General features: G+C 37.6%; 1 protein-coding gene and 1 long non-coding RNA gene across 2 annotated transcripts; one reads left to right on the top strand and one right to left on the bottom strand.

The window, feature by feature from the left end:
* The first annotated feature begins 730 nt into the window (after positions 1-730).
* LOC115686946 (TMV resistance protein N-like) lies at positions 731-12,342 on the top strand. The gene is made up of 5 exons (XM_030612376.2): positions 731-1,360; positions 3,199-4,306; positions 4,475-4,756; positions 4,845-6,608; positions 11,797-12,342. Exons 1-5 carry the CDS (start codon positions 858-860, stop codon positions 12,238-12,240), a joined length of 4,101 nt encoding a protein of 1,366 aa, XP_030468236.1. The 5' UTR covers positions 731-857; the 3' UTR covers positions 12,241-12,342.
* A 6,706-nt stretch (positions 12,343-19,048) lies between these two features.
* On the bottom strand, positions 19,049-19,922 carry LOC130140173 (uncharacterized). The gene is made up of 2 exons (XR_008818184.1): positions 19,751-19,922; positions 19,049-19,573 (listed from the first exon to the last, which is right to left on the bottom strand). It is a non-coding gene; the product is annotated as an uncharacterized LOC130140173 (long non-coding RNA).
* Positions 19,923-23,145: the final 3,223 nt, after the last annotated feature.

Below are 23,145 nucleotides of genomic sequence, written 5' to 3'. Positions count from 1 at the left end.
AGTCAACATTGTGTGCTTGTATTTTTCTCTCCAAGAAACAATCCAAATCCAATGTGGATTTTGCAAATCGGCACTATTAGGATTCGCTGCACAATCACAAAAAAAAATAAAGAGCAAAAGCGAGAAAAAAATTGAAATGCAATGTTGTATCCTGATTCACCCTTAAACTAGGGCTACATTCAGCTAAGGATTCCACTATAATTAGCACCCCGCACCCCTCGTATACATCTCTTAATTACAAGAAAAAGAGAATATATATATGCAATAATTTGGTTCAAAATAGGAAACTTCTTTTTAGAAAACCTACTCCAATCAAATTATAAAAGCCCTCTAGCGGCTTGGGAGCACTGCCCCCGCGACCCCCGCCGGAGTGAGACCCCTTTGTTATCCTATTGCTGAGGAGTATGAACCACACCTTAACAAATACCTCATTCGAGTATGTCAAAATTACGAGTCAGATTTTTACATACAATTTTGCATCTGGTTTGCTTATGGGCTCAAACTTAAGACATGTTTTGACAAGTCGAAAGGAGTAGTGATGTTGCACTCGCATTAAGAGATAAGTACCAAATATTCTTGAGTTTTAGAGACCCCAACACTCTTCATGATTCATAGACTCCTACTTTTTTAAAAAGCTACTTTGATCTTAAAGTGAGCCAACCACCGAAGACCAAAGTCTTGGTCTTCACTTTTTTGCTGGTGAGGGGTGACTCATTCATTTGGCTAGTTCATATTGAAAACCTCAACTTCTCAGCTAAACCCACACACACCAACCTTTTTCTTGAGAGAGAGAGAGAGAGAGAGAGAGAGAGAGAGGGGGGGGAGAGAGGGGTCTAGAAGTAATAAGCTTCCTTGCTATGGCAAACTCAGAGATCGAAAGGAGTAGTGATGCTGCACGTGCATTAGGAGGTAAGTATCAAGTGTTCTTGAGTTTTAGAGGACCTGATACTCGTTATGGATTCACAGACTTCCTATACCACGGCTTGGTAGATGCCGGAGTCCACGTATTTAGGGACGATGATGAACTCCGCTTCGGCGAAGTGATTGGTGAGAACCTTCTATGTGCTATCGACGACTCGATAATCTACATATCTATCTTCTCTCAGACTTATGCTTCCAGTAAATGGTGCCTCCGTGAGCTTGTCCATATGGTAGAAAGCGTGTCTAAGTCAAAGGGTAAAAAAAGTATCTTTCCCATTTTTTTCAACGTGGAACCCGAGGATGTGAAACTTAAGACTCCACACTATAGGGAAGCCTTTTTGAAGCACGAGAAGGAGTTTCCTAATGAAGTCCAAGCGTGGAGAGAGGCTCTTGCAGAGGCAGATGAAATCAAGGGATGGATCGTGAAAAAAGACCAAAGGTAATACTTTAATTATGCTATTTTCGTTTTTAGGAAATACAACGTTGCCCTATCAAATGATTTTTTTAACTTTTTGCTTAACGGCAAATATTGAAAACTATTTAACCAAAAAAAAAATATTGAAAACTACCTCCAATTGCTGCTTTCATTCAACTTTACATGCTCTGCTTTTACGATCTTCCCTAAAGTTTTCCCCTACGATGTCAATAACTTTAATGACATGGACCTACATATTGCTTTTAACCATTTTTTCTCTTCAGTGTTTCGTTAGGCTACATAATATTCAAGAGCACCCATTTGCAAATATTAATTTGGATAATCACCAAAATCAACTCCAGATTTCGTATATATTAATTCGGGGTCCTCACTTATCAAAATCTACAATTGGCATTAGATAAAAATCTCAATCCAGAAATTCTATTTACCCTTGTGATGAGAGTATTAGTTTCCATTTACTGGGAAAGACTGAAAAAAAAAATCAGAGATCCCATCTGGTGCTAACTTTATTTTGCATATTTCTAAGTGCTCCTCAAGAAACACCAATTACAGAAAGAAACTAAGATTCTGTAAAGAAAAATCATGTCTAAATATTCCATAAAAGTGAGAGCATCCTGAGAGCATGTAAATAGTGACAGATTGTCATCTCGGGACCTCGAGCAATGCAGAGCTCGCGGGGAGGTCCACATCGAGGCCAGGCAACTTCGGTCTGGTCCAGGCCAGAGGCGACGACCGTTGGCGACGGAGGCCTCCGATTGGTGTGGCCACTCACGCGAGTGGTGGGAGAGAGAGACGTAGAGATAGAAAGAAGGGACATGAATTGAAGGGGGTGCTGAACTTCGCGCGGGTGTGAGCACCGACAATTAGACAGCGCTGAATAGCTCATTAAAATTGCTATTACTGCTAAGGACCGAGGCTGGCGGCGGCTAAAGGTCGATGGTGATAAGTCAAGGAGAGTGGTGAGGGTAATTTTGATACAAAAAAAACTGGTAAATTTGATTAATAAGTTAGGGCGACAGATTCAATGTAAATGAGCTGTTTTTGCACAATTTTTTAAGAGTAGACAATCTCTTATGCTTTTGGATTATGTGGTCCATGGGCCCAACATACCGCTTGAGAATCTTGGATTATAACCAATTGACATAGTTATTGGCAAACTGACAGGCCTCTCCATTTGGTTTTTAGATTGACAAGAAAGTTTAACTTAAATAGGTAAACTTGGAAACCATGACTTATCCTGCCAAATGAGTGGACCAAGTAAGATGTAAGCCAAAGCTCAGGAGAGTGGTCCAAACATTGCATTGTTTGGAGAATTAAACCTTTGTTGTGCGCCTAATTAACATATGTCTTCATTCCTTAATTATCAAGTTGACCCCATAGAAGCTGGGTCTCTCAATTTTCAATTTTGAACAAATCTTAATGTGACACGGCTCTTTAAATGCCAATTTATTTTACATAATCAGATCCATTGAAGACTTATATGCATAAGTTAAAGCGGTACAAATGTTAGAACGGCTATACAGCTTACGTTGGGAAACAGTTACAGGTTTCAAGATTATGTTTTTTGGCACCTATTATGAGTGCTGAAATTTTTTCTAGGCTTAGCTATAAATGCTGAAAGTTTGCCTATGCACGATATTGTAGCCACTTGGTAACTATTGCCATCATGTAAAATGATACTATAGTATTGAGAAATTTCTGTAATCATATATGAAAAACGTATTCAGTGAATTCTACTAAATTAGCCTATACCAATCCTTCGGTATATTCATATGTCGTTCATGATGCATGGGTATGAAATTAATTGAGACAACTAATGAAAGCGCTTTTGTACATGGCAGCCAAGCAACAACTGTCAAATTGATTGTTGAAAAGGTTCTGGAGAAGTTGGAGATAAAACAAAAACCAGTGACTGAATATTTAGTTGGACTTGATGATCGGGTAAAAGACTTGACAGAGTTATTAGATGTCAACCATCGTGATGTAAGGCTCATTGTAATTTATGGAATGGGTGGCATCGGTAAGACGACTGTTGCCAAGGTCATATTCAATAATCTATCTTCCCACTTTGGAAAGTGTTGTAGCTTCCTTGAGGATGTTCGAGAAAGCTCGTCGAACAAGGAGGGCATAGCCCAATTGCAGAAGAAATTAGTTTCAGACATTGTTGGTTCTGAATCTGCTGAAAAATTGAGGGATATTGAACAAGGAATGAGGAGGATTGGAGAAATACTCTGCACTAAGAAGGTCCTTGTGGTTCTAGATGATGTTGATAATAAAGAGCACATTAGAGAACTAACAGGGAATAGTTCATTACATTCAGGATCTAGGCTTATCATTACAACAAGAAGCACGTCTATTCTGAAAGTTGAGGGATTTAAAGGTGAAATTCTACCTTATGAGATGCTAAAGATGAATGATGGTCTTGCACTTCAGCTTTTTTGTAGACATGCCTTTGGCAAAGACTTTCCTTCGGATGATTATCATGGGATTTCAAGTGAAATTATCTCAAGTATGGGAGGGCTTCCATTGGCTATTAAAGTGACAGGTTCATTACTTAATCGGAAAGATAAAGCATTTTGGGAAGAGACGATGGTTAGGTTAAAGAATGTACCTGAAAAAGCGATTCTAGAGAAGTTGAAGATTAGCTATGATGACCTAGATGAATATCAAAAACAAATTTTTCTCGATATAGCATGCTTCTTTCTCAATGAGACAAAGACCGATGCAATTTACATGTGGGCTGATTGTCAATCTTATCCGGAAAGAGGAATTGATGTCCTTACCAGTCGTTGCTTAGTAAAGATATTGGACAATGATAAGTTCTGGATGCATGATCAACTAATAGACCTAGGAAGGCAAATTGTCCGTCAAGAAAGTCCAAGTGACCTTGGAAAGCAGAGTAGGTTGTGGATTGCAAAAGAAGCTCTCGAAATTATACGAACTAGAGAGGTAAGTAAGAAACGTCTCATTTTCAAATAGAAGTTGTATATCCCGGGATTAATTATTCCTCTTTTGTTTAGGATCTTTGTCATTTTCTTCCTGCTCATACAAGTTGATAAAACATAGTGGGTGGAAGTTGACAAACTTCTTCATATAATTGTGAAATTTCACTTGCAGGAGAAGGACAAGGTTCAAGCGCTTGAGATAGATGGACTGTATGACTCCATAGAGATTAAAAATGAAGAGTTTCAAAGGTTACAAAACCTAAGATGCCTCAAGTTATGCGAAGGAACTTATACCGGGGACTTTGCAGAGTGTCGTTCAAAGTTGAGATGGATTTCTTGGCATCCTCCTCGTCAGGGTTTCGGGGCATACAATATGTATTTGGTACATCTCGTGGTTTTTAAACTTGGCATGAATGACTTCACCAATGATTCAAAAGCATGGGACTTGATCAAGGTAAATTACATGTTTTAATTCTAGTCTAAGAGTTCCAATGTGTACTATAGAATAGTTCTTATGCTTGACGCACCATGCCTTTTTGCAGAGGGCACAAAATTTGAAGGTTCTATCTCTTACTAAGTGTGATGGCATAACGACAATCCCAGACTTCTCTAAATGCTTGGGTTTAGAGAGGTTGACCCTTGCACGCTGCAATAGGCTAAAGAGAATTCAAAACTTCATTGGAGATCTACAATCGTTGATTGAGTTAGAGATTGAAGGGTGCATGGATCTTACAAATTTGCCTGACGAAGTGGGGGCACTAGTGAAGCTTAAGCGCTTCTCCTTGAGGCGATGTTGTAAGTTAAGAGAACTTCCAAACTCACTTGGGAATTTAACCTCATTGGTAGAGTTAGATTTATCACGTACGGGTATTGCTAAAATTCCAAACTCCATCAAACGACTTGTGAAACTTGAGTCTTTTCTTATGGAAAACATGAGGATAAGTGACCTTCCCAACTCCATTGGAAACTTAAAATCATTACGCGTATTGCGTCTTTCAAAAGAATTTTCCTATTCGGAGCATCATGTTTGGCAGTTTCCTAGCGGCATCAACATTTTGGAAAATCTTGGAGAGTTGGATCTCTTTGGGTGTGATGAAATGAATGGCGAAATTCCTGATGGAATCGGAGAATTGTCGAAAGAATTTACTTATTCGGAGCATCATGTTTGGCAATTACCTAGTGGCATCAACATATTGGAAAATCTTGAAGAGCTAGATTTCTCTGGGCGTGATGAAATGATCGGCGAAATTCCTGTTGGAATTGGAGAATTGTCATCTTTAAGGATCCTAAATTTAGAGCGCACCCGTATTTGTGGAATTCCAAGGACAATCAACATGCTTCATCACCTCCAAACACTAAACTTAAGAGATTGTCATGGGATTCAAGAGTTGCCGGAGCTTCCCAAAAGTTTGACCTGTCTTCTTCTTAGATCTGAGTCATTGCTCTCTGTCCCTAATCTGTCAAACCTTACTAATTTGGTTGAGCTGCTACTGAGTGATGGCTCTCGTAATACAGGCAAATCAAACCTAATAAGAGGATGCAACATAAGGTGGATTGGCATGTTATCTAGATTGAAAAAGTTAGAGTTAAATCTGCTTAAGGTTCTTGCACCTCAAGAGTTGGCTTCTCTTTCTCATCTGGAAGAGCTTACTTTGTCTGACCTAAACCAAGAAACCCTCATGCAGCTTCCGTCCTCTCTGCTAAAATTGGATTTAAAAGTTTTTAGCTTCAGTTGGGCAGAGTTACATCCCTCCTACTTGAGATTGAGTAATTTGTCGACTTTAGAGTTGTATTATGGTGAAGTGGAAGATATACCACTCAATGGACTTCCCCGACTGGAGAACTTAACTGTTGATAGTTGTAAACTGCTTCAGAATTTATCCATTCCTATGGAATCAAGGATGCTACGGCAAGCGTGTGTGTCATCTTGCCCAGATCTAGTGGAGATAAAATTTGCAGGTCTTTCGGAATCATTGGAATGCTTAAACATTTCTATGTGTGAATCGCTGTCTAGAATAGATGGGTTATCATACTTGAAGAAACTGGAGGATTTGGCAATCCGAAAGTGCAATGCACTCACTAATGTTGAGGGCGTGAACGAGCTAGAGTCTCTGAAATGGCTGGTGGTCGAAGAGTGCATGTCATTGAGAAGGTTGATTGATAAAACAAGCCCAAATATACCAGATGATTGCCTCGTCACAGTACAAGGGTGCGGAGACTTTATCAAAGATTCTACCCAATTCTACCAATCTAGATTCTCTTTTAAGCGTTACAGGGAGGACATTCTTCAGGGTACCTCAAATAAGGTGCGATTTCTTCTTCATCAATATACAGTACACATTTGTGAATGCATGAATTGTTCTAATTTCATTTTGATGCTATAATTCGACAAAACAACATAAATTGTAAAAAGTTAAATATTATTCTGAAATTTAATTGGACGAAAATGTAGGTTCTAATCCAATGACGAAAATTTATTAGAGATGATCTTTAAATAATTTCAAATAAATTAGTGTTCCTTCAACATAATCTTGAAATTTGAGATGTTGTTTTGCTCAAATTAAATAAGGGAAAAAAGTCACAAAAAACCTCAAATTATACCAACTATGACATGTTTACCCTGAACTTTTTGTAACATCAAAAATCTCAAACTATGCTCACTGTGATACATTTATTTTAAAAAATTTCTTGTGACATAAAAAAACCTCAAACTTGTACCTATATGACACATTTACCCTTCGTCAAAGTTCCATTAGATGATTTTTCAGCCAAAATAATGTTATTTTTATTTCACTTAAGCCACGTGGCGCCATGTCAACACTATTTGCTTTTTATGGTCAATGTAGACAGGTTTTTAATGGTTCTCATCGAAAAAATTTGAGGAGGGTAAATATATCACATAGGTACAAGTTTGGGATTTTTTGTGTCATGGAAAAGAATTTAGAATAAAGGTGTCATAGTGGGCATAGTTTAGGATTTTTGGTGGTTTTTGCCAATTAATTAAACACACAAATGAAAGTATTATAATTTTAAACTTATTGCTAGTTATATAAATGAGTGTTGGATATTATGTAATATGGGATGTTTTATTTTGATGGCACCATGTCTAACAATGATTGCCCTCTTGAACTTTGACACGATTGCACAAACTACAAACTTTGAAAAGTTATAGATTAACCCCCACTTTCGTCCCACCAAAAAAAACTTTGATTTATGATGCATCCATTAGTTTTTTAGACTGTATAACCGTTAAGACCAACTCATACCCCTAGGGCATTGCCCTGGTAGCCATCATTCCTATGGGAATGGGGAGGTAGGATGTTTGAATCCCCCACCTCTGAGAACGGGGTTGTACCCGGTTTCTGTAAGTAGGAACTCATTATTGTAACCCAAAAAAATGGACTAACTCATTTTTCTTGACCAAATTTTCTTAACTGATTTTATTAATCTTGCATCATTCTCTATTTTCTTCACTTCATAAATGTTGTAGATGTTATTCTATTCATAGTGAGTTACTCCATTTTCAATTAACATTTAACAGCCACACAAATGGAAAAAAGTAATGGCTAAAACAACACTGAAAGTTTGGGCAGTAATCTATAACTTTCAAAGTTTGCTTGCTATCTTGTAGCAGTGCCAAAGTTTGGGAGAGTAATATGACATTTTCAAAATGTAGAGCATCGTGCAAGGGAGCTAAAGTTCAAGGGGGATTTTGAGCAATTACCTGTAATGATTAATATAAGGCCGACCATAGGTGTTATAGTTCATATATTAATTAGATAAAGGGTTAATACCACGAAAAACCCTAAATTGGTACACCTATGATAAATTTACTCTAAACTAATTCTTTTATCACGAAAAATCACCAAACTGGTACACCTGTGACAATTTTACCTTCTGTTAGTTTACATTAAATTTTACCATCAAATTACTAAGTTGGATGACACGTAACTGTTGACGAATATACCAGTTAGGGGTTTTACCCTCCGTTTGTCATAGGTGTACAATTTTGTGATTTTTTGTGATATTAATCTAATTTAATAGAGGGTAAATTTGTCACAAATGTACCAGTTTGGGTTTTCTGTGGTCAAAAAATTAGCTTAAGGTAAATTTGTTATAGGTGTACCAGTTTAAGATTTTTGATGGTCAAAAAATAATTTTTGGTAAATTTGTCACATGTGTACCGATTTGGAGTTTTTGGTGATATTAATCCTTAGATAAATAAGGACTTTGTCTAATTCGGAACTTCCATCAAATATCTCTGCCCATTACTTTCAGTAATAGATTACTTATCGTCTGTTAAGCATTCCAAAGTCTTTAAAGAGCTAAAAAAATTAGGCAAATAATTTTTTGAAAGAGAAAATTCTTAATGAACAGTAAAAATGTATGTCTTATACAGGTTCTTGTATTTTGTTAGTATCTAATAAAACAATACGTAAAATAAACATGAGTAGACTATAAATATGTACTCCTGTGCTAGTAAAGGAAGGAATAAAATTTAAAGGAAAGCGTTATATATTAGAAACTTCCTCCTTACTTTAGCCACACGGTATCCTCCTTTCTTGGTGTTGGATGTTTTCGGTTCCTGAAGCAATCTTTCCTCCCTCTTTTAAGGTTCCCATTTTCCGATGTACTTTAATTATTTAGGTTGCAATTATTTCAGTCACTTATCTCTACTTGCCTTTTTGGTGTTGGATAATTTAGTTTTGGTTCTTCAAAATTGCCAGTAAACTCATCTAATCATTCTCTAAGTATCAATTCATCAAAACTGCGTGCACAGATGAGAGATATTAGACAATTGATTACAAATTATAGATTTCAAAGACATCATATGTCTTTGTCTACTTTTTTTTTTTAAATTTGCAATCAGCATAGTTAATGCACAAATTCAAGATTATACGTTAGTAATAGTTTATTTTATTTGTTTATTGCATTAATGAGAGTGTGGAGAAATGATGTCAAATGATTTGATCATAGCATACAAAAGAAAAATAATAGAACTCATTAGATTCAAGGACGTGTCGGCTTGGGAAAATGAATAATGAACAAGGGGTGGCTAATTCATGGTACGTATGTTTGATATTATGTTGTCCCCTTCAAATTTGTTGGCCTCTCGGGTATGAATAAGTAGAATGTTTATTTTTGCCTCTTCCATTAATATAGTACGAACTTTTCACATCAGCATATCATCAAGATGTGGGTAGAAGAGGGATTGGAATTAAAAAGAGCAATGATAAGAAGTAACAAGTAAGAAAGAAGCAGTGTAAACCTTTCAAGCCATCGGGTATAATGAAAAGTTAGAAACTAAAGATGACCGATTCCAGAGTTGATGGATTCTAGATTTGGAACCCATCCTGTTCAGAGCCGGTTTCCAAATTTTGGCACCCGGACCTAATCCTATAGACCTAGAACCAGCCAATTCTTTTTTTATTGGTTTCTATTTCTTTTTTGTTTCATCACCCAATACTAAGAAAGAGATGTCTTTTAGGCTCCGTTCGTTTATATTACTCAATATAATTAGTCAATAAAAAATATTTTCATTATCGACAACAAATTATATCTAAACATTTTCATGGACAATGAAAAAACTTTTAGTTCATTCATTTTTGTAAGCGATACAAGCAATCATTTTTAGAAAAATATTTTCCAAATCATTCATTTTCCGCGAACAAACAAATCCTTAGTCACCATTTCAAGGAACTTTCAAGTAAAATTAAATAAACAATAAAAAAAATCAAAACACGTTACATAAAATATGAATTATTAAACTTCATTCCTCATTTATCCATAAAAGATTAATCCAAATTCTAACTACCTAAAAACAAAACAAACAACAAATATAGTAAATCACTTAACAATAATTTTAAATTAAAATTACCAGAAACAAATCATCAGTAACTTTTATGCCATTGGTGTCTATAACTATAAGCAGATATAATTACGGTAATTTTAAAAATAGAAAAAATAGAAAAAAAGGGGATTTTTTTCGTGCTTTTATATGTGGTTTGTGGATTAGTACGTTAAGAAGGCAAACTTCCGTGTAAGGTAATCTACAAATAGGAATAAAAAACAAAAGGAAATAATACCCACTAACTCTAGCCTAGCATTAGCGAACAGAAAATAACTACATTGCTTTACCAAATCTAGCATTCATGTGACAACGATTGTACAATTTATTAAGTTCTGAATAATTTTCATACGATAGATTGCAAAAGACTTCGTCGTGTGTCCGACGGGAAAATTACCAAAACAGTCATAAACCTATTACAATTGTATCAATTCAGTCCTAAACCTTTTTTTTTTGTGTCAATCAGTCCTAAATCTTTTGTATTTGTGCCAATTCAGTACATCCGGCCAATTTTGGCTAACGGGCGCTAACGTGGCAATTTTTTAATATTTTTTTATTTCTTTCGATTTTATTTTTTATTTGTTTCGAATTTTTGTTTTCATCTTCTTCATGGCCGGTTGTCACCGGACTGGCCAAGGGCTAGCGAGGTAGGCCGGCAAGGTCTTGCCAGATCTAGGCGGCCTCGCCGTTGCAGGGCGAGGTCGAGCTCACCCGACCATGGCAAGGCTCATCCTCGCCGTCGATGGGCAAGGGTGAGCTAGATCAAGGCTGCCTCGCCGTCGTTGGGCGAGGCTGAGCTCTCCCGGCCGACAGCGAGGCTCAACCTCGCCAACCTCAACCCCTGGCCGATCCGGCGATGACCGGCCAGGAAGAAGATGGAAAAAAAATTCGAAAAAAATATTTAAAAACTTCGAAAAAAAATATTTAAAAATTGTCACGTCAGCATCGGCCGGCGTCCACGTCAGCGTCGGCCGGCCAAATTTGGCCGGATGGACTGAATTGACACAATTGCAATAAGTTTAGGACTATTTTTGTAATTTTCCTTGTGTCAGACAATATGACATTTTACTTACTGTACCACCTTGATACCGTTTTTTGTTGTTAGCAAGATTGAAATTGCAAGATACAAAGTAATCTTAGGAGCAACGCTTGTCAAGATATGGATAAAGCCTTATTTGAAGTAGCAGACATGACAGTTTATGCGTATCGATAGGAACTAATGAAGCTAAAGATTAGCACTATAATATTCAAAAAAGAAATGACCCCATTTTGGAGTTATTATAGCAGTATAAAGAAGATGTTCCACAAATGACGTAATCTAAATTTGATTTGATTGTTAGAGAGAAAGTGAATAGTTGCTATCTTAAAATTTAAAGTGGAAAAAATCGCTTTTTGAAAAGTTTTATTTGATGTTCCATTTCAATTTACGTTGCATACATTTTAAAAGTTCAAGTCAAGTTAATAAAAGAAAAATCAAATAAGTATTACCGATATTCAACTGGACATTCAAGTATTTAATATTAGGCCTATCTCTAACTAATGAATTATGTTTGTGCCGAATTGGATTTGGGGTAATGCGATAAGGTTCTTTATGTATCCAACACGTACGATGTTTTGACTCTCGAGTTGAACTCGTTGCATCACAGATCGATCATCCTTTCAGAATCATATTCCACCTTGGAGTAAAGAAGTCAAGCGAGGGGTTTGAGTTTGTCGGTGAAATAAAGAGGGAAACAGAGGTCGCCTCGGATACAGTGACATATGAGGGATTGATTGCTGGCGTGAAAGGTTTCGACTTTCATCCGAAGAGAATGTGGTACGAGAGTCCCGGTAAAGACCACGAATTGCTGGTGGAGATCGAGGGTGACGAGCAAGTGAAGGAAATGGTGCAACAAGCATCTGAAAGAGGATCGATTCATGTGTACGTCGAGGGAAGGGTCGACTTTTCTTTGGGGGGAGCAATGATCAAGGGCAACCAATGGGACTGCCCCGTGCATTTCTTGTCTTTCCTTTTCGTCGTTTTGTTTTTTCTCTGGCTTTCGTGGACTTTCCCGGGAAAACAGGTTTTCTGGGGAATTTTTGGTGATTAGCTTCGGTTTTTTGTTCTCCACCCCCAAGACGCTATACGATTTGTGCGGAATGAGTGGTGATCTTTCTTTTTTTTTCCGTTTATTTCCTTTGTGTCAATTTAAATAATTTAGGATGAGTTTTGTTGTGATTGGATGAACCGTGGTAAAAGGAAAAAAAAACTTTGGAATGACAAGTGAGTCTCTTTACGCCTAATGTTTAATACATTACAAAAAGGAAAAGAATAGCGTTTGTTGGATGAAAAGAAGTGTTGATTCCTTCATTATGGATAAAATTATCACCTAATTAAACCAATTCCTATATTTTTAGCAACTTCATATTTCATTCTGTGTCTCACAATGTCAATGGCCAAATTAAGGAACAACCACATATTAAGGACTACAATAGCACATGACCCTCTTTTCTTTATAGCTTGATTCTTTCATAGTTCCAGTCGCCTTTCTCCTTCTTTCATAATTCCAGCCTACCCTTCCTCTTCTTTGGTCTTGCCTTTCTCCTCCACTACATCCTCCACGACCTCATTCCACGACCTCCTCCTTCACAAGCATAAAAATCATATCTTTTCACAAAAATTACAATCTTTACTTGATTTCACTCGTGCCCTTTGCTGAAGTAGAGGGTCAGCAGCAACGAGGCGGAGGCGAGAGTTGAGAGGCGAGTTGAGAGCGAGAGCCAAAGCTGAGGCCTGAGGCAAGCTGAGAGGACGAGGCGAGAGCGAGAAAGGGAGATGAGGCCGCAAGGGAGGCAAGCTGAGGCGAGGGGTAAGGAGGCATGAGAGAGGGAGGTGAGGGAGCCGAGAGAGTCGAGAGCTATGAGACCGAGAGGCCTAGAGTTTGCCTTTGTTTCTGCTAACTTTACTCTTTAGTTTAGAGAAAAAAAATACAAAAGAAAAAAGCAAAATTACCGGTCAAGTTCCACAAAGGGAAACGGTAACCAAACTGGTTGTTTTTTTTTTTTTTGGTAAAGGTAACCAAACTGGTTGTTTTCGATTCCAAATTTTGAAAATTGGGAACTGTCCAAATCCGGCCAGTTCGGTCCCGTCCAGTCCGGTTCCTGGATCGGTCCAGTGCACACCCCTACTTTCTATCCTCCAAAGTCTCTCTCTCTATAAGAAACTTTTTGTCAAAATAGTTAACTTTTTTAGATTTTACGTCACATTTAAATTAATATTACTAAATGATTTATTTCAAGTTCACCCTTTAAACTAAACTCTTATATTTAATCAAAGATAATCTCCACTACATTTTTGTCCAGCCAATTTTTTTGTTTGATCTTTTAGAAAAAAAATTTTGAGGTGGGAACGGGGATGGAAAATTTGACCTGTGTGGGGGCAGGGTGGGGACAGGGAAGTATTCATCGTGCCCCGTACTATTGTAATCCCTAGTGGAGCGTTTCTCCATTTTTTAAAATGTCCATGTTACATTTCGTCTAACTTTTTCTGTTGCTAATCGATTTTTGCTAACATAAGCCGTCGGATTACTGGCGTTGATGTTCCATACACATATCGTGTTACGATCTGCCAAATGTTCTAATAGCCACCACCAGGGTCGATGTTCCAAGCCCATACCCTTATGATGGTGCCTATAAGTGTCCATTAGCAACATGAAAAAATTAAACCGTCGGACCTAAGATCTCAAGTTTTCTTTTGACCAGTTCCTTCACAAGTGCACCAAGTTAGTTAACTTTCATATCACTATTTGAGCCCTTTGGGTGTACAATCGACTTAGTTACCTAAGTGGATTGGTGGTGACTCTAATATGGTATTTAAGTTCATGATCGTATCTTAATCCCGTAAATTACCCAAACATAGGATTTGCGAAGATCTAAGGACTGAGGCACTACTAGATGGCGACCCTCCCTTCACTTTGTGAGATTCGAGGTGCTACGTTACTGACGAGTTTGTTTAAGTGATACATAAATAGTGATCTTCATCTTCTAAACAACCACACATACAGAGAGAAATAAAAGCGGGTTTTTCATGGAGAAAAAGTTCTATTGTTCTAACAAAGCAACTCAAATTTCCATATCTTCCTTGTGTCAAAGGATCTTGCATCAGGAGAACAAGCTTGTTTAGATAGAAGAAGCACAGAGGTACCAGTTAGAAGATCAAAATACTTATTAAGGTTGAGAATCATAATGATACTTGAACGATTTCAAATGGTTATTGTTGAACAGATTGAAGCACGAGTTATCGTAGCAAGTCTGGAAGAACCGCGAACCAGTAGAAGTTTCTCACTCTAACGAAGTAGAAGTTGCCCCTGCAATGTTCTACATACCTAGTTTCAAGACCCAGTCTCTATACCAAGTTAATTTCAAATCAAAATGGTATTTCACAACTGCCAAAAAGCATTGTAATCCATCGGAATCAAACCTAGAGGAAATCGAAGCAGTTTTTTCCAATGTTGGTAAAATAGAAGAAGCTACGTAGCAGAAGAAGCGTGTTTTTTTTATGAAAACAACCCGTTAATTTCGGGAAAAGTGTTAGAAAAGTCTCAAACCTATTACATTGGTACCAATTTAGTCATAAACCTTTTTTTTGTGCCAATTCAGTTTTATACCTTTTGTCATTGTGCCAATTCAGTCCTTCCGGCTAATTTTGATTGGATATTACTGACGTGGATGCCGGCTGACCTACGTGGCACCGCCGGCGAAAAACGTGAATAACTTTTAATAATATTTTAATATTTTTCACATTTATTTATTTTTGAAAAATTCTTTCCCTTTCTTCTTCCTCCAGTCGGTTGCCGATCCGCCTCGCCGGCCTCTGGCGAGCCCCGCTAGCCACTGGTGAGGTCGGGTCTCACCCATGGCCGGCAAGGCTCGACCCTCGCTAGCCTAGCCCAAGGCTGCCCTCATGGCCATCCGGCAAGGTCATGCCTCGCCTCGAGCCTCGCCTAGCCGCTGGCAAGGCTCGAGCCCTCGCCGGATCTGGTGAAGGTTGAGCCTCGCCAGTGGCCAGCAAGGCTCGCTCGAGGCCGGCGAGGACCGTCTAGCTGATTGCTAATCCGACGACCAGCTAGAGGAAGAAGAAAGGAAAGGAAAGGAAAAAAAAATAATTTTAAAAATAAATAAATAAATTTGAAAAATATTAAAATATTATTAAAAGTTGGCCACGTGATCGCCGGCAATGCCACGTAGGTGGGCTGGCATCCACGTCAGCAATATTCGGCCAAAATTAGCCGGAAGAACTAAATTGGCACAAAGTCAAAAAGGTTTAGAACTGAATTGACACCCAAAAAAGGTTTAGAACTAAACTTGCACCAATGCAATAAGTTTAGGACTTTTTCTGACACTTTTCCCCATTAATTTCAGTAGATGAACATTGTGCTGGTCAGAACGGGCAAAACCAACGACTATGCATGTGATTGAAGCCTCAAACAGTCAGGAGGCACTCAAGAGTTCTTAGATACAGATCAAAGCGGTGGTTGGTTGGTTGGACGAAAAGAGAATAGTTCCTACTCCCTGCATCCAATTTTTTGTGGGAAGATTGCGCATATGTTCATTGTGCTTTGATTTATTTCTCAATTGAGGTTACATCCTCTTCTATTGTTAGCTGAGGGAAGAGTGACAGATGCAGTGAGGTTTGTTTGTATCTGTAGACGTATATAGCTACAAGTAGAAGAAAGCATCCTCGATCGATGTAACTTTTCAAAAATTGCATGGTGAACTCCAGTCTGATTAGGGCTGTTAGAGCTGGAAGGATGGAGTACGGCCAAGTGGAAATGGTCGCACCACTAGCTGAAACCTTAGGTTTTGTGGAAACTCTAGATTTTTCTCTCTCCAGAAGACACAAACTCATTGTGATGGAGTCAGACAGTTAGGCTTTAAGTTCAGACGGTGAGGAGGACATATCAAAGCTTATGAGAAGTCAGAGTGCTTATCATGAAGGCCCGTAAGCTTCTAGGCCATTTTCCTAATTTAACTCTGGCCCACTGTGATAGAAAGGCAAAATACTATAGCAAATTGGGTTGCCAAGGCCCAACGACTTAACAGCCTTCCATAGAATTGGATTTCCAAATCACCACAAGCTCTATTGCATTTGCTTAATCAGGAATCCAATTATGTTGGCTCTGATGTTTAACTCTTTTGATTGAATAAAATTTGCTTTCGACCAAAAAAAAATAAAAACTCTTTACCTTATTTAGCAGAAGAATCGATAGATTTGTTCGTGCTCACGACTTCTACCGCACAATTCACCAACCAATTCACCCCCTCTTGACTATGGTTTGTCCGTAATCAACTCATGAAATGATGAGCTAGAATTGGAATTAAAAGAATTCTTGGCACCAATGATACTAAAGTTCCCAAGAAAATGCTTAACAAAAACCTAGGAAAAAACCAAATGCGCGAATGTAACGAGAAAGAATAAACTTTGGTAACTTCTTTTCTTCATCGACTTTGACTGATAAATAAATTAATCATCGTGGTAAAACTTTGAAAAAGATACATCTTTGGTCATACCACCAAGTTTTTTCTATGATTAAAATTTTGCCAGCATAACAGTTTTTAGGCTACTATTAGAATAATCGTATATTGTGAGCCACAAATTCTTCAAGGAGGACCCTACAATAATTTCTTATTATTTTTTATTTATTTTTTTGTGACCAGAAACAAGCTGTTATTCTCATGAATAAGAACAATCACATGAGCATTTCTCTCGAAGGAACGGAGGAGTGGGAAACAAAGAATTGTAAAGTAGCTTCCCAAGCTTCTTTTCTATTAACACAGACAACTGTCCCTCAAGCGTGTAAGCTTTTCTCACTGGTTCTTCATACTTGTCCCCAATTCGATCGCTCATAAAAAGAAGGGTTAATACCACGAAAAATCCCAAACTGGTACACTTGTGACAATTTTACCCCAAACTAATTTTTGGACCACTAAAAATCCCAAACTGGTACATTTGTGATAAATTTACCCTCCGTTAGTTTCTATTAAATTAGATTAATACCACAAAAAATCACAAATTGGTACACCTGTGACAAACGGAAGGTAAAACATAAAATCAGAACATCAGTCAACTGTCGCGTGTCATTTAACAAAGCAATTTAACAGTAAAATTTAACGAAAACAAACCGAGGGTAAATTTGTCAAAGGTGTACCAGTTTGGGGTTTTTGGTGGTCAAAAAATTAGTTTGGGGTAAAATCGTCATAAATGTACCAACTTGGGGTTTTTCGTGGTATTAACCCTTAAAAAGAATTTACCCTGTAATCCATGAATCCTTATTATTCCATCATAATAAACTAATTGAATAAAATCAGATAAAAAGTTTCCGACTAAAATTGACCTATATTGAAACTATCCGTTACTCGAAAGAACCTAAAATTGACAACAACGAGAACCGAATCCCGCATATATCCCAAAAAATGTATAACTTAAAATAAAGGGTTAATACCGTGAAAAACCCCAAATCGGTACACATGTGATAAATTTACCCTAAACTAATTGTTTTACTAAGAAAAACCCCAAACCGGTACACACGTGTGACAAATTTAACCCCTCTGTTAGTTTTATTAAATTTTATAGTCAAATTGATAAGTTGAATGACACGTGACAATTGACGGTGTTATATTTTGGGGTTTTACCCTCTGTTTGTCACAGGTGTACCAGTTTGTGATTTTTCGAGGTATTAATCAAAATTAAAAGAAATTAACAGAGGGTAAATTTGTCACAAGTGTACCAATTTAGAGTTTTCAGTAATCAAAAAATTAGTTTGGGGTAAATTTGTAACAGGTGTACCAATTTGGAGGTCAAAAAATTAGTTTGGGGTAAATTTGTCATACATATACCAGTTTAGAGTTTTTCGTGATATTAACCCTAAAATAAAACGAGCCCATGCTAACGTGGATTTGGCCTAACCTGCAATTGACATCTTATAATAGAAACGACCCATATTTAAATAGGAATTGAAATCGAAATCGATCTTACCCATCTATTGGACATCTCTAATAAGTGAAACTAAGGTGACAAACGAAATGGATAATCATGCACCTTTTTATCATGATCAACGCAATAAGGAAAGCTACGAAACTCAAAATTGTGGCTAGTTTTTTTTTTGTTCAAAAGAAATTTCCATTTATTACCAAAATGATACACGAAATAATCTATAAGAAATCTCAAAAGTCACAATAACAAAGCAAGCCGGTAGAGCTCTAAAATAAACGAAAGCCAGAAATCAAGATATATCATCAGAGCATGATTGGCAAAGATATCACACTCTCGTCCTTCAAAAACAGATATGTGACTATATCCAAGCGAAAATATCGGCGGCTGATCACCGAATCACACATCATCATCAATGATGAGTACACGCCGGGATTCCTTATTTGCCCTTCGGCGGTGTGTACCTAAGTTCGGCAACCCCAACATCATTACCATATAGAGACAACATAAACATGTTGCACAAGTCTCAAATCTTACATAAACATTTTACCTTTTATCTTATCTACTTAAGCGATATAGAAGAAAACTCTCTTTTTTCCAAACAAATGTCTAGAACCTTTGTTTAGTTTTTTCACCAATATGTCTGAAGTTGTATATTTCAAACTAACAGCACGGACCATATGAATAGGTGAATGAATACAAAGAAAGAGCTTGGCAACATTTGACTAGCTTCAACAGCGGAGAATAAGGAGGGTGGAATTGGACCAAAACTAACTGGATCCACACCAGGTAGAAAAAATCAACGAGACAGAACTATCTGTAGCTTTTTACTCCTTGATTTTAGGATAACCAAAACCAAGTTTTGTAGTTTGTTAATCAAAATGAGGATAGAAATTAAGCAAGCAATTCACAGTACTGGATCACATCTGTTCACTGAACTCAGAATTGCATTAAGAGCTCGACCACCTTTCATAAAATGGTAACAAAAAGAATGAGGGATTGGCCTAGGACACTTAGGATGCATGGACATAGTAAAACAAGATCACGTTCGGTTGCTTAGCAAGACATCTCCAGTAAAATTGGTTCCTGTGTAATTTGGCCAAGAATAGCAGAAGAACCAAGAGAGCAGCCAATCGCCATGGAAAGCCCTCAACATCCGACTCATCGTGGCAGCCAACGGAAACTGTCATCTTCTCATGGTCATCCGCAGTCGAATAACAATGAACGATTATCATGATGGCTAATGGAATTGCAGGAAGAATCCAACCCATGTTCTCTCTTGTCGACTTCACGGATAAGATATAGGAGACATACCTTGGCAGGCATATTAAACATGACAGCAGTCCTAGAATTAGCAAAACCGGGCACGGTGAAGGTTGTTCCGTGAACATCTCGAAGAAAGAGAGATCGTTGCTGCTACGACCGTCGTAATGTGCCATACCTGAGTGGCTAATCTGAAGAGTCCTGAGACAAAACGAACAAAGCTTTGTTGGTAAGGGAAAGTTCGAGGCATGTGGCTGAATCAAACACTTAGAGAGTGCAATGGTTGAAACTTTACCTCCACTTGGACGAATCAACTTCGTCTAATTTTTTCAAGTTAAAATAGATGAAAGGAAATTTTTGCTTCTTACCTTTGCATAGACAGGAACGTTCTCCGAACAAACGCAAACGAACTTAATCCGGCAAATTATGGTAATGAATTTGCTATTCATTGCAAGGAGGATTTTGATGAAAGGCTTATCTGGACTTGATTTTCAATTACTTTGACACGGGAGCGAGAGGAGAGAAAGAAGCATCTTCTCGAAAGGAAAATTAATAGTTTTGTGGCCAAAGATTGGTTGATGAAGTTTAATCTCCATCCGTTTAAGATCGGGAAAATTGCACGAGAAGTCTTATTTATTGCATATGGAATGCAATCACATCACATATCTTTTAATTGGTTCAATTAAATCCTAAACTCTTTCAAAAAGTATAATAAAATCCTTTCGATTAATAATACATAAATCATCTACCTGTCACTCAAAAAATGATTATCTGGCATCTTTAAATTGTACTTTTCAACATATTTTGAGGACTTAATTGCATTTAATGATAAAAACCGAAGATTTAGTTGAATTAGTTGAAAATTTAGGACTCGATTGAACTTTTTAGTAAAGGTTTAGAATTTGATTGAGCCAAATCAAGTGTTTAGGACTCAATTGCATTCCCTACATATTAAGGTTTAGGACTTGTGGTGTAATTATCCCAATAAAATATAGAGGTCTTCGGGAAAATTACAAAAAAAGTCATAAACCTGATGCACTTGTGCCAATTCAATCCTAAACCTTTCAATTTGGCTAATTTATTCTAATCTTTTGACGATTTGCAAATTTAGTTGTTAAAAATATGTCTCGATTTTGAGCCCGAAAAGGAAAGTTTTATAATTCAAGTAGGTTTTCTATTTTGAATAGATTTCCTAATTTAATGGTTTCCTAGTTGGAAAAGATTTCCTAATTGGAGAAGGTTTCCTAAAAAGAGGTTTCCTAATTTGGATCAAATTCTTGCCTATAAATAAGAAGGGGATGTTATTTGTAAAGATCATCAAAGAGGAGCTTCTGCTAGTGAATTATACCCTGAAGATATCCGAGTGTGTTGTAGTCAATTAAATTCTTGTGGTAAGAATTTGTGTAATTCCTTTGTGAGATTGAAAGATTATTTCGTGAGAAATTGTGGGGCTAAACATTGTGTGAGTTATTGGGTGTAATTGAGGCTTAGCAAACACTTAGAGTGTTTGAGTAACTCGAGTGTGGTTGTAATCTCCATTTTATTGCTTGAGCTATAGTGAAATTTCGTGCTACTCTCCCCATGGACATAAGTCACTACAATCAAACCACATAAATCTGGTGTCCGATTTATTTTCTTGTTCTGTCTATTTTATTATTCAATCGCTTGGCTTCCGCAACAATTGGTATGAGAGCTAGACTTGGCTAAGTTGAAGCAAAACGATGGTGACAGAAGAAGGAAAAGTGAGGATCGATAAATTTGATGGGAAGGACTTTGGTTTCTGGAAGATGCAAATTGAGGATTATCTATATCAGATGAAATTGCACTTGCCCCTATTTAGGGAGAAGCCCGAAACGATGAAGCAAGCTGACTAGGAATTGCTGGATATACGAGCTTTGGGTGTTATTCGGCTGACGTTGGCTTGTAACGTCGCGTTTAACATCGTGAAAGAGAGACCACCGCGGGTTTGATGGAAGCCCTGTCGGACATGTATGAGAAGCCATCTGCGATCAACAAGGTATATTTGATGCCACGTTTGTTTAACTTGAAGATGAGCGAAGGTGCGTTAGTTGCTAATCATATCAATGAATTTAATGTAATCGTTAATCAATTGAGTTCAGTTGACATTGATTTTGAAGATGAGGTATGTGCTTTGATTCTACTGTTATTAGTAATTCCTCTGGGTCAACAAGCTTGACGTTTAATGATATTCGAGATTTAATTCTGAGTGAAGACATCCGTAGAAGAGAATCTGATGAACATGTATCTACTACTTTAGTAGGTGAAAATAGAGGAAAAACTAGTACACACGTTAACAGAAGTGGTATAAACTCGAATAGACGTAGTCAGTATAGAACTGGTGGTGTTGTCTGTTGGAGCTGTGGCAAGAGGAGGCATCTTAGAAGAGATTGCTTTAAGCTGAAAAACGACAAGGGTAAGGGAATTAAAATTGAATCTGCGGACGATGTTGTAGCTATAGCTGACGGTAATTCGGATAATGTTAATTTTGTCTTGTCTGTCACTAATGATTCGTCATTTGGCAAATGGATTATGAATTCTGGTTGTTCTTTTCATACTACATTAAACAAGAACTGGTTTACTACTTATCAGTGCACAAATAGTAGTAAAGTGCAGTTGGGAAACAACTCTGAGTGCGATGTTATAGGTGTTGGTAATGTTAGAATCAAAATGCATGATGGTATTGTGAGGACATTGACTGGAGTGAGGCATGGTCCAAAGTTGAAAAAAAATCTGATTTCCTTGAGTGCCATGGATTCAGTTGGGTATCGGCATACTTCAGAAGATAGAATTCTGAAAATTATTCGAGGTGCCTTGATAATAATGAAATGAATCAAGCACAGTAACCTGTATGAACTGCAAGGTGAGACAATGACGAAATTTGCTGCGGAGACGTCGAATGGATCAATTCGAGAGTTTGAATTGTAGCATATCCATTTGGGGCACATTAGTAAGAAAAGCTTGAAGGTTCTAAGTGAAAGGAATTTGCTATGTAGTTTTGTTGCTGATGAATTGAATGTATGTAGATGCTGTGATTTAAATCAACAGAGGAAAGTGCAGTTCAATGCGATTGTCAAAGAAACTACGGATATTGCAGAATTAACTCACTTAGATGTTCGCAGGTTGTCGCGGTTTCATCCGAGTAAGAATGCCAGATTTATGCTAACAGTTGTAGATGACTATTCGAGGAAGATGTGGGTGTTTGTGTTAAGGCACAAGTTTGATGTTGTTGTTAGGATCAAGCAGTTGAGAGCTTTGATCGAAAAGGAGACTGCTAAAACGATCAAGTAAATGCGGATTGACAATAGCATGGAGTTTTAATCGAAGATGTTAAAAGAATTCTGCATGAAGGAAGACATAGTGAGACACCGTATTAGTGCCAGTGAACCACAACATGTTGCAGAGTTAATGAGCAAAATATTACTAGAGACGGCCAATAAATGCTCTCTAGTGCTGGTACGACTAGGAGATTCCTAGCGGATACGCTTAGTACGGCGAGCTACATGATGAATAGATCCCTATCGACTGCGATTGGATGTCGAACTCTCCAAGAAATATGGTTAGGTAACGTTGCTGATTATTCTGTTCTTAGAATATTTGGTTGCCCATGTTATGTTTGAGTTGGTTATGGTAAGCTCGATGGAAAGGCAAGAAAGTGCATGTTCCTAGGTTATACACAAGGTGAGCGGGGTTATAGGTTGTGGTGCCCGGAATTTAATTCACCTGTTGTCAGCAGAGAAGTTAC

The sequence above is a fragment of the Syzygium oleosum genome, unplaced genomic scaffold (assembly GCF_021117445.2).
Source record: "Syzygium oleosum isolate NSW1041296 unplaced genomic scaffold, Sole_v2.1 Sole_v2.16, whole genome shotgun sequence".
NCBI lineage: Eukaryota > Viridiplantae > Streptophyta > Magnoliopsida > Myrtales > Myrtaceae > Syzygium > Syzygium oleosum.
The sequence above is the reverse complement of the archived record's forward strand: the minus strand, read 5'-3'. Positions and strand labels throughout refer to the sequence as shown.

Excerpts from the sequence above, each read along its gene's own strand:
- LOC115686946 (XM_030612376.2), top strand. The coding sequence starts at position 858 with ATGGCAAACTCAGAGATCGAAAGGAGTAGTGATGCTGCACGTGCATTA. Across the intron at positions 1,361-3,198 it reads ATCGTGAAAAAAGACCAAAG|CCAAGCAACAACTGTCAAAT; the intron begins GTAATACTTTAA and ends TGTACATGGCAG. Across the intron at positions 4,757-4,844 it reads AAGCATGGGACTTGATCAAG|AGGGCACAAAATTTGAAGGT; the intron begins GTAAATTACATG and ends GCCTTTTTGCAG.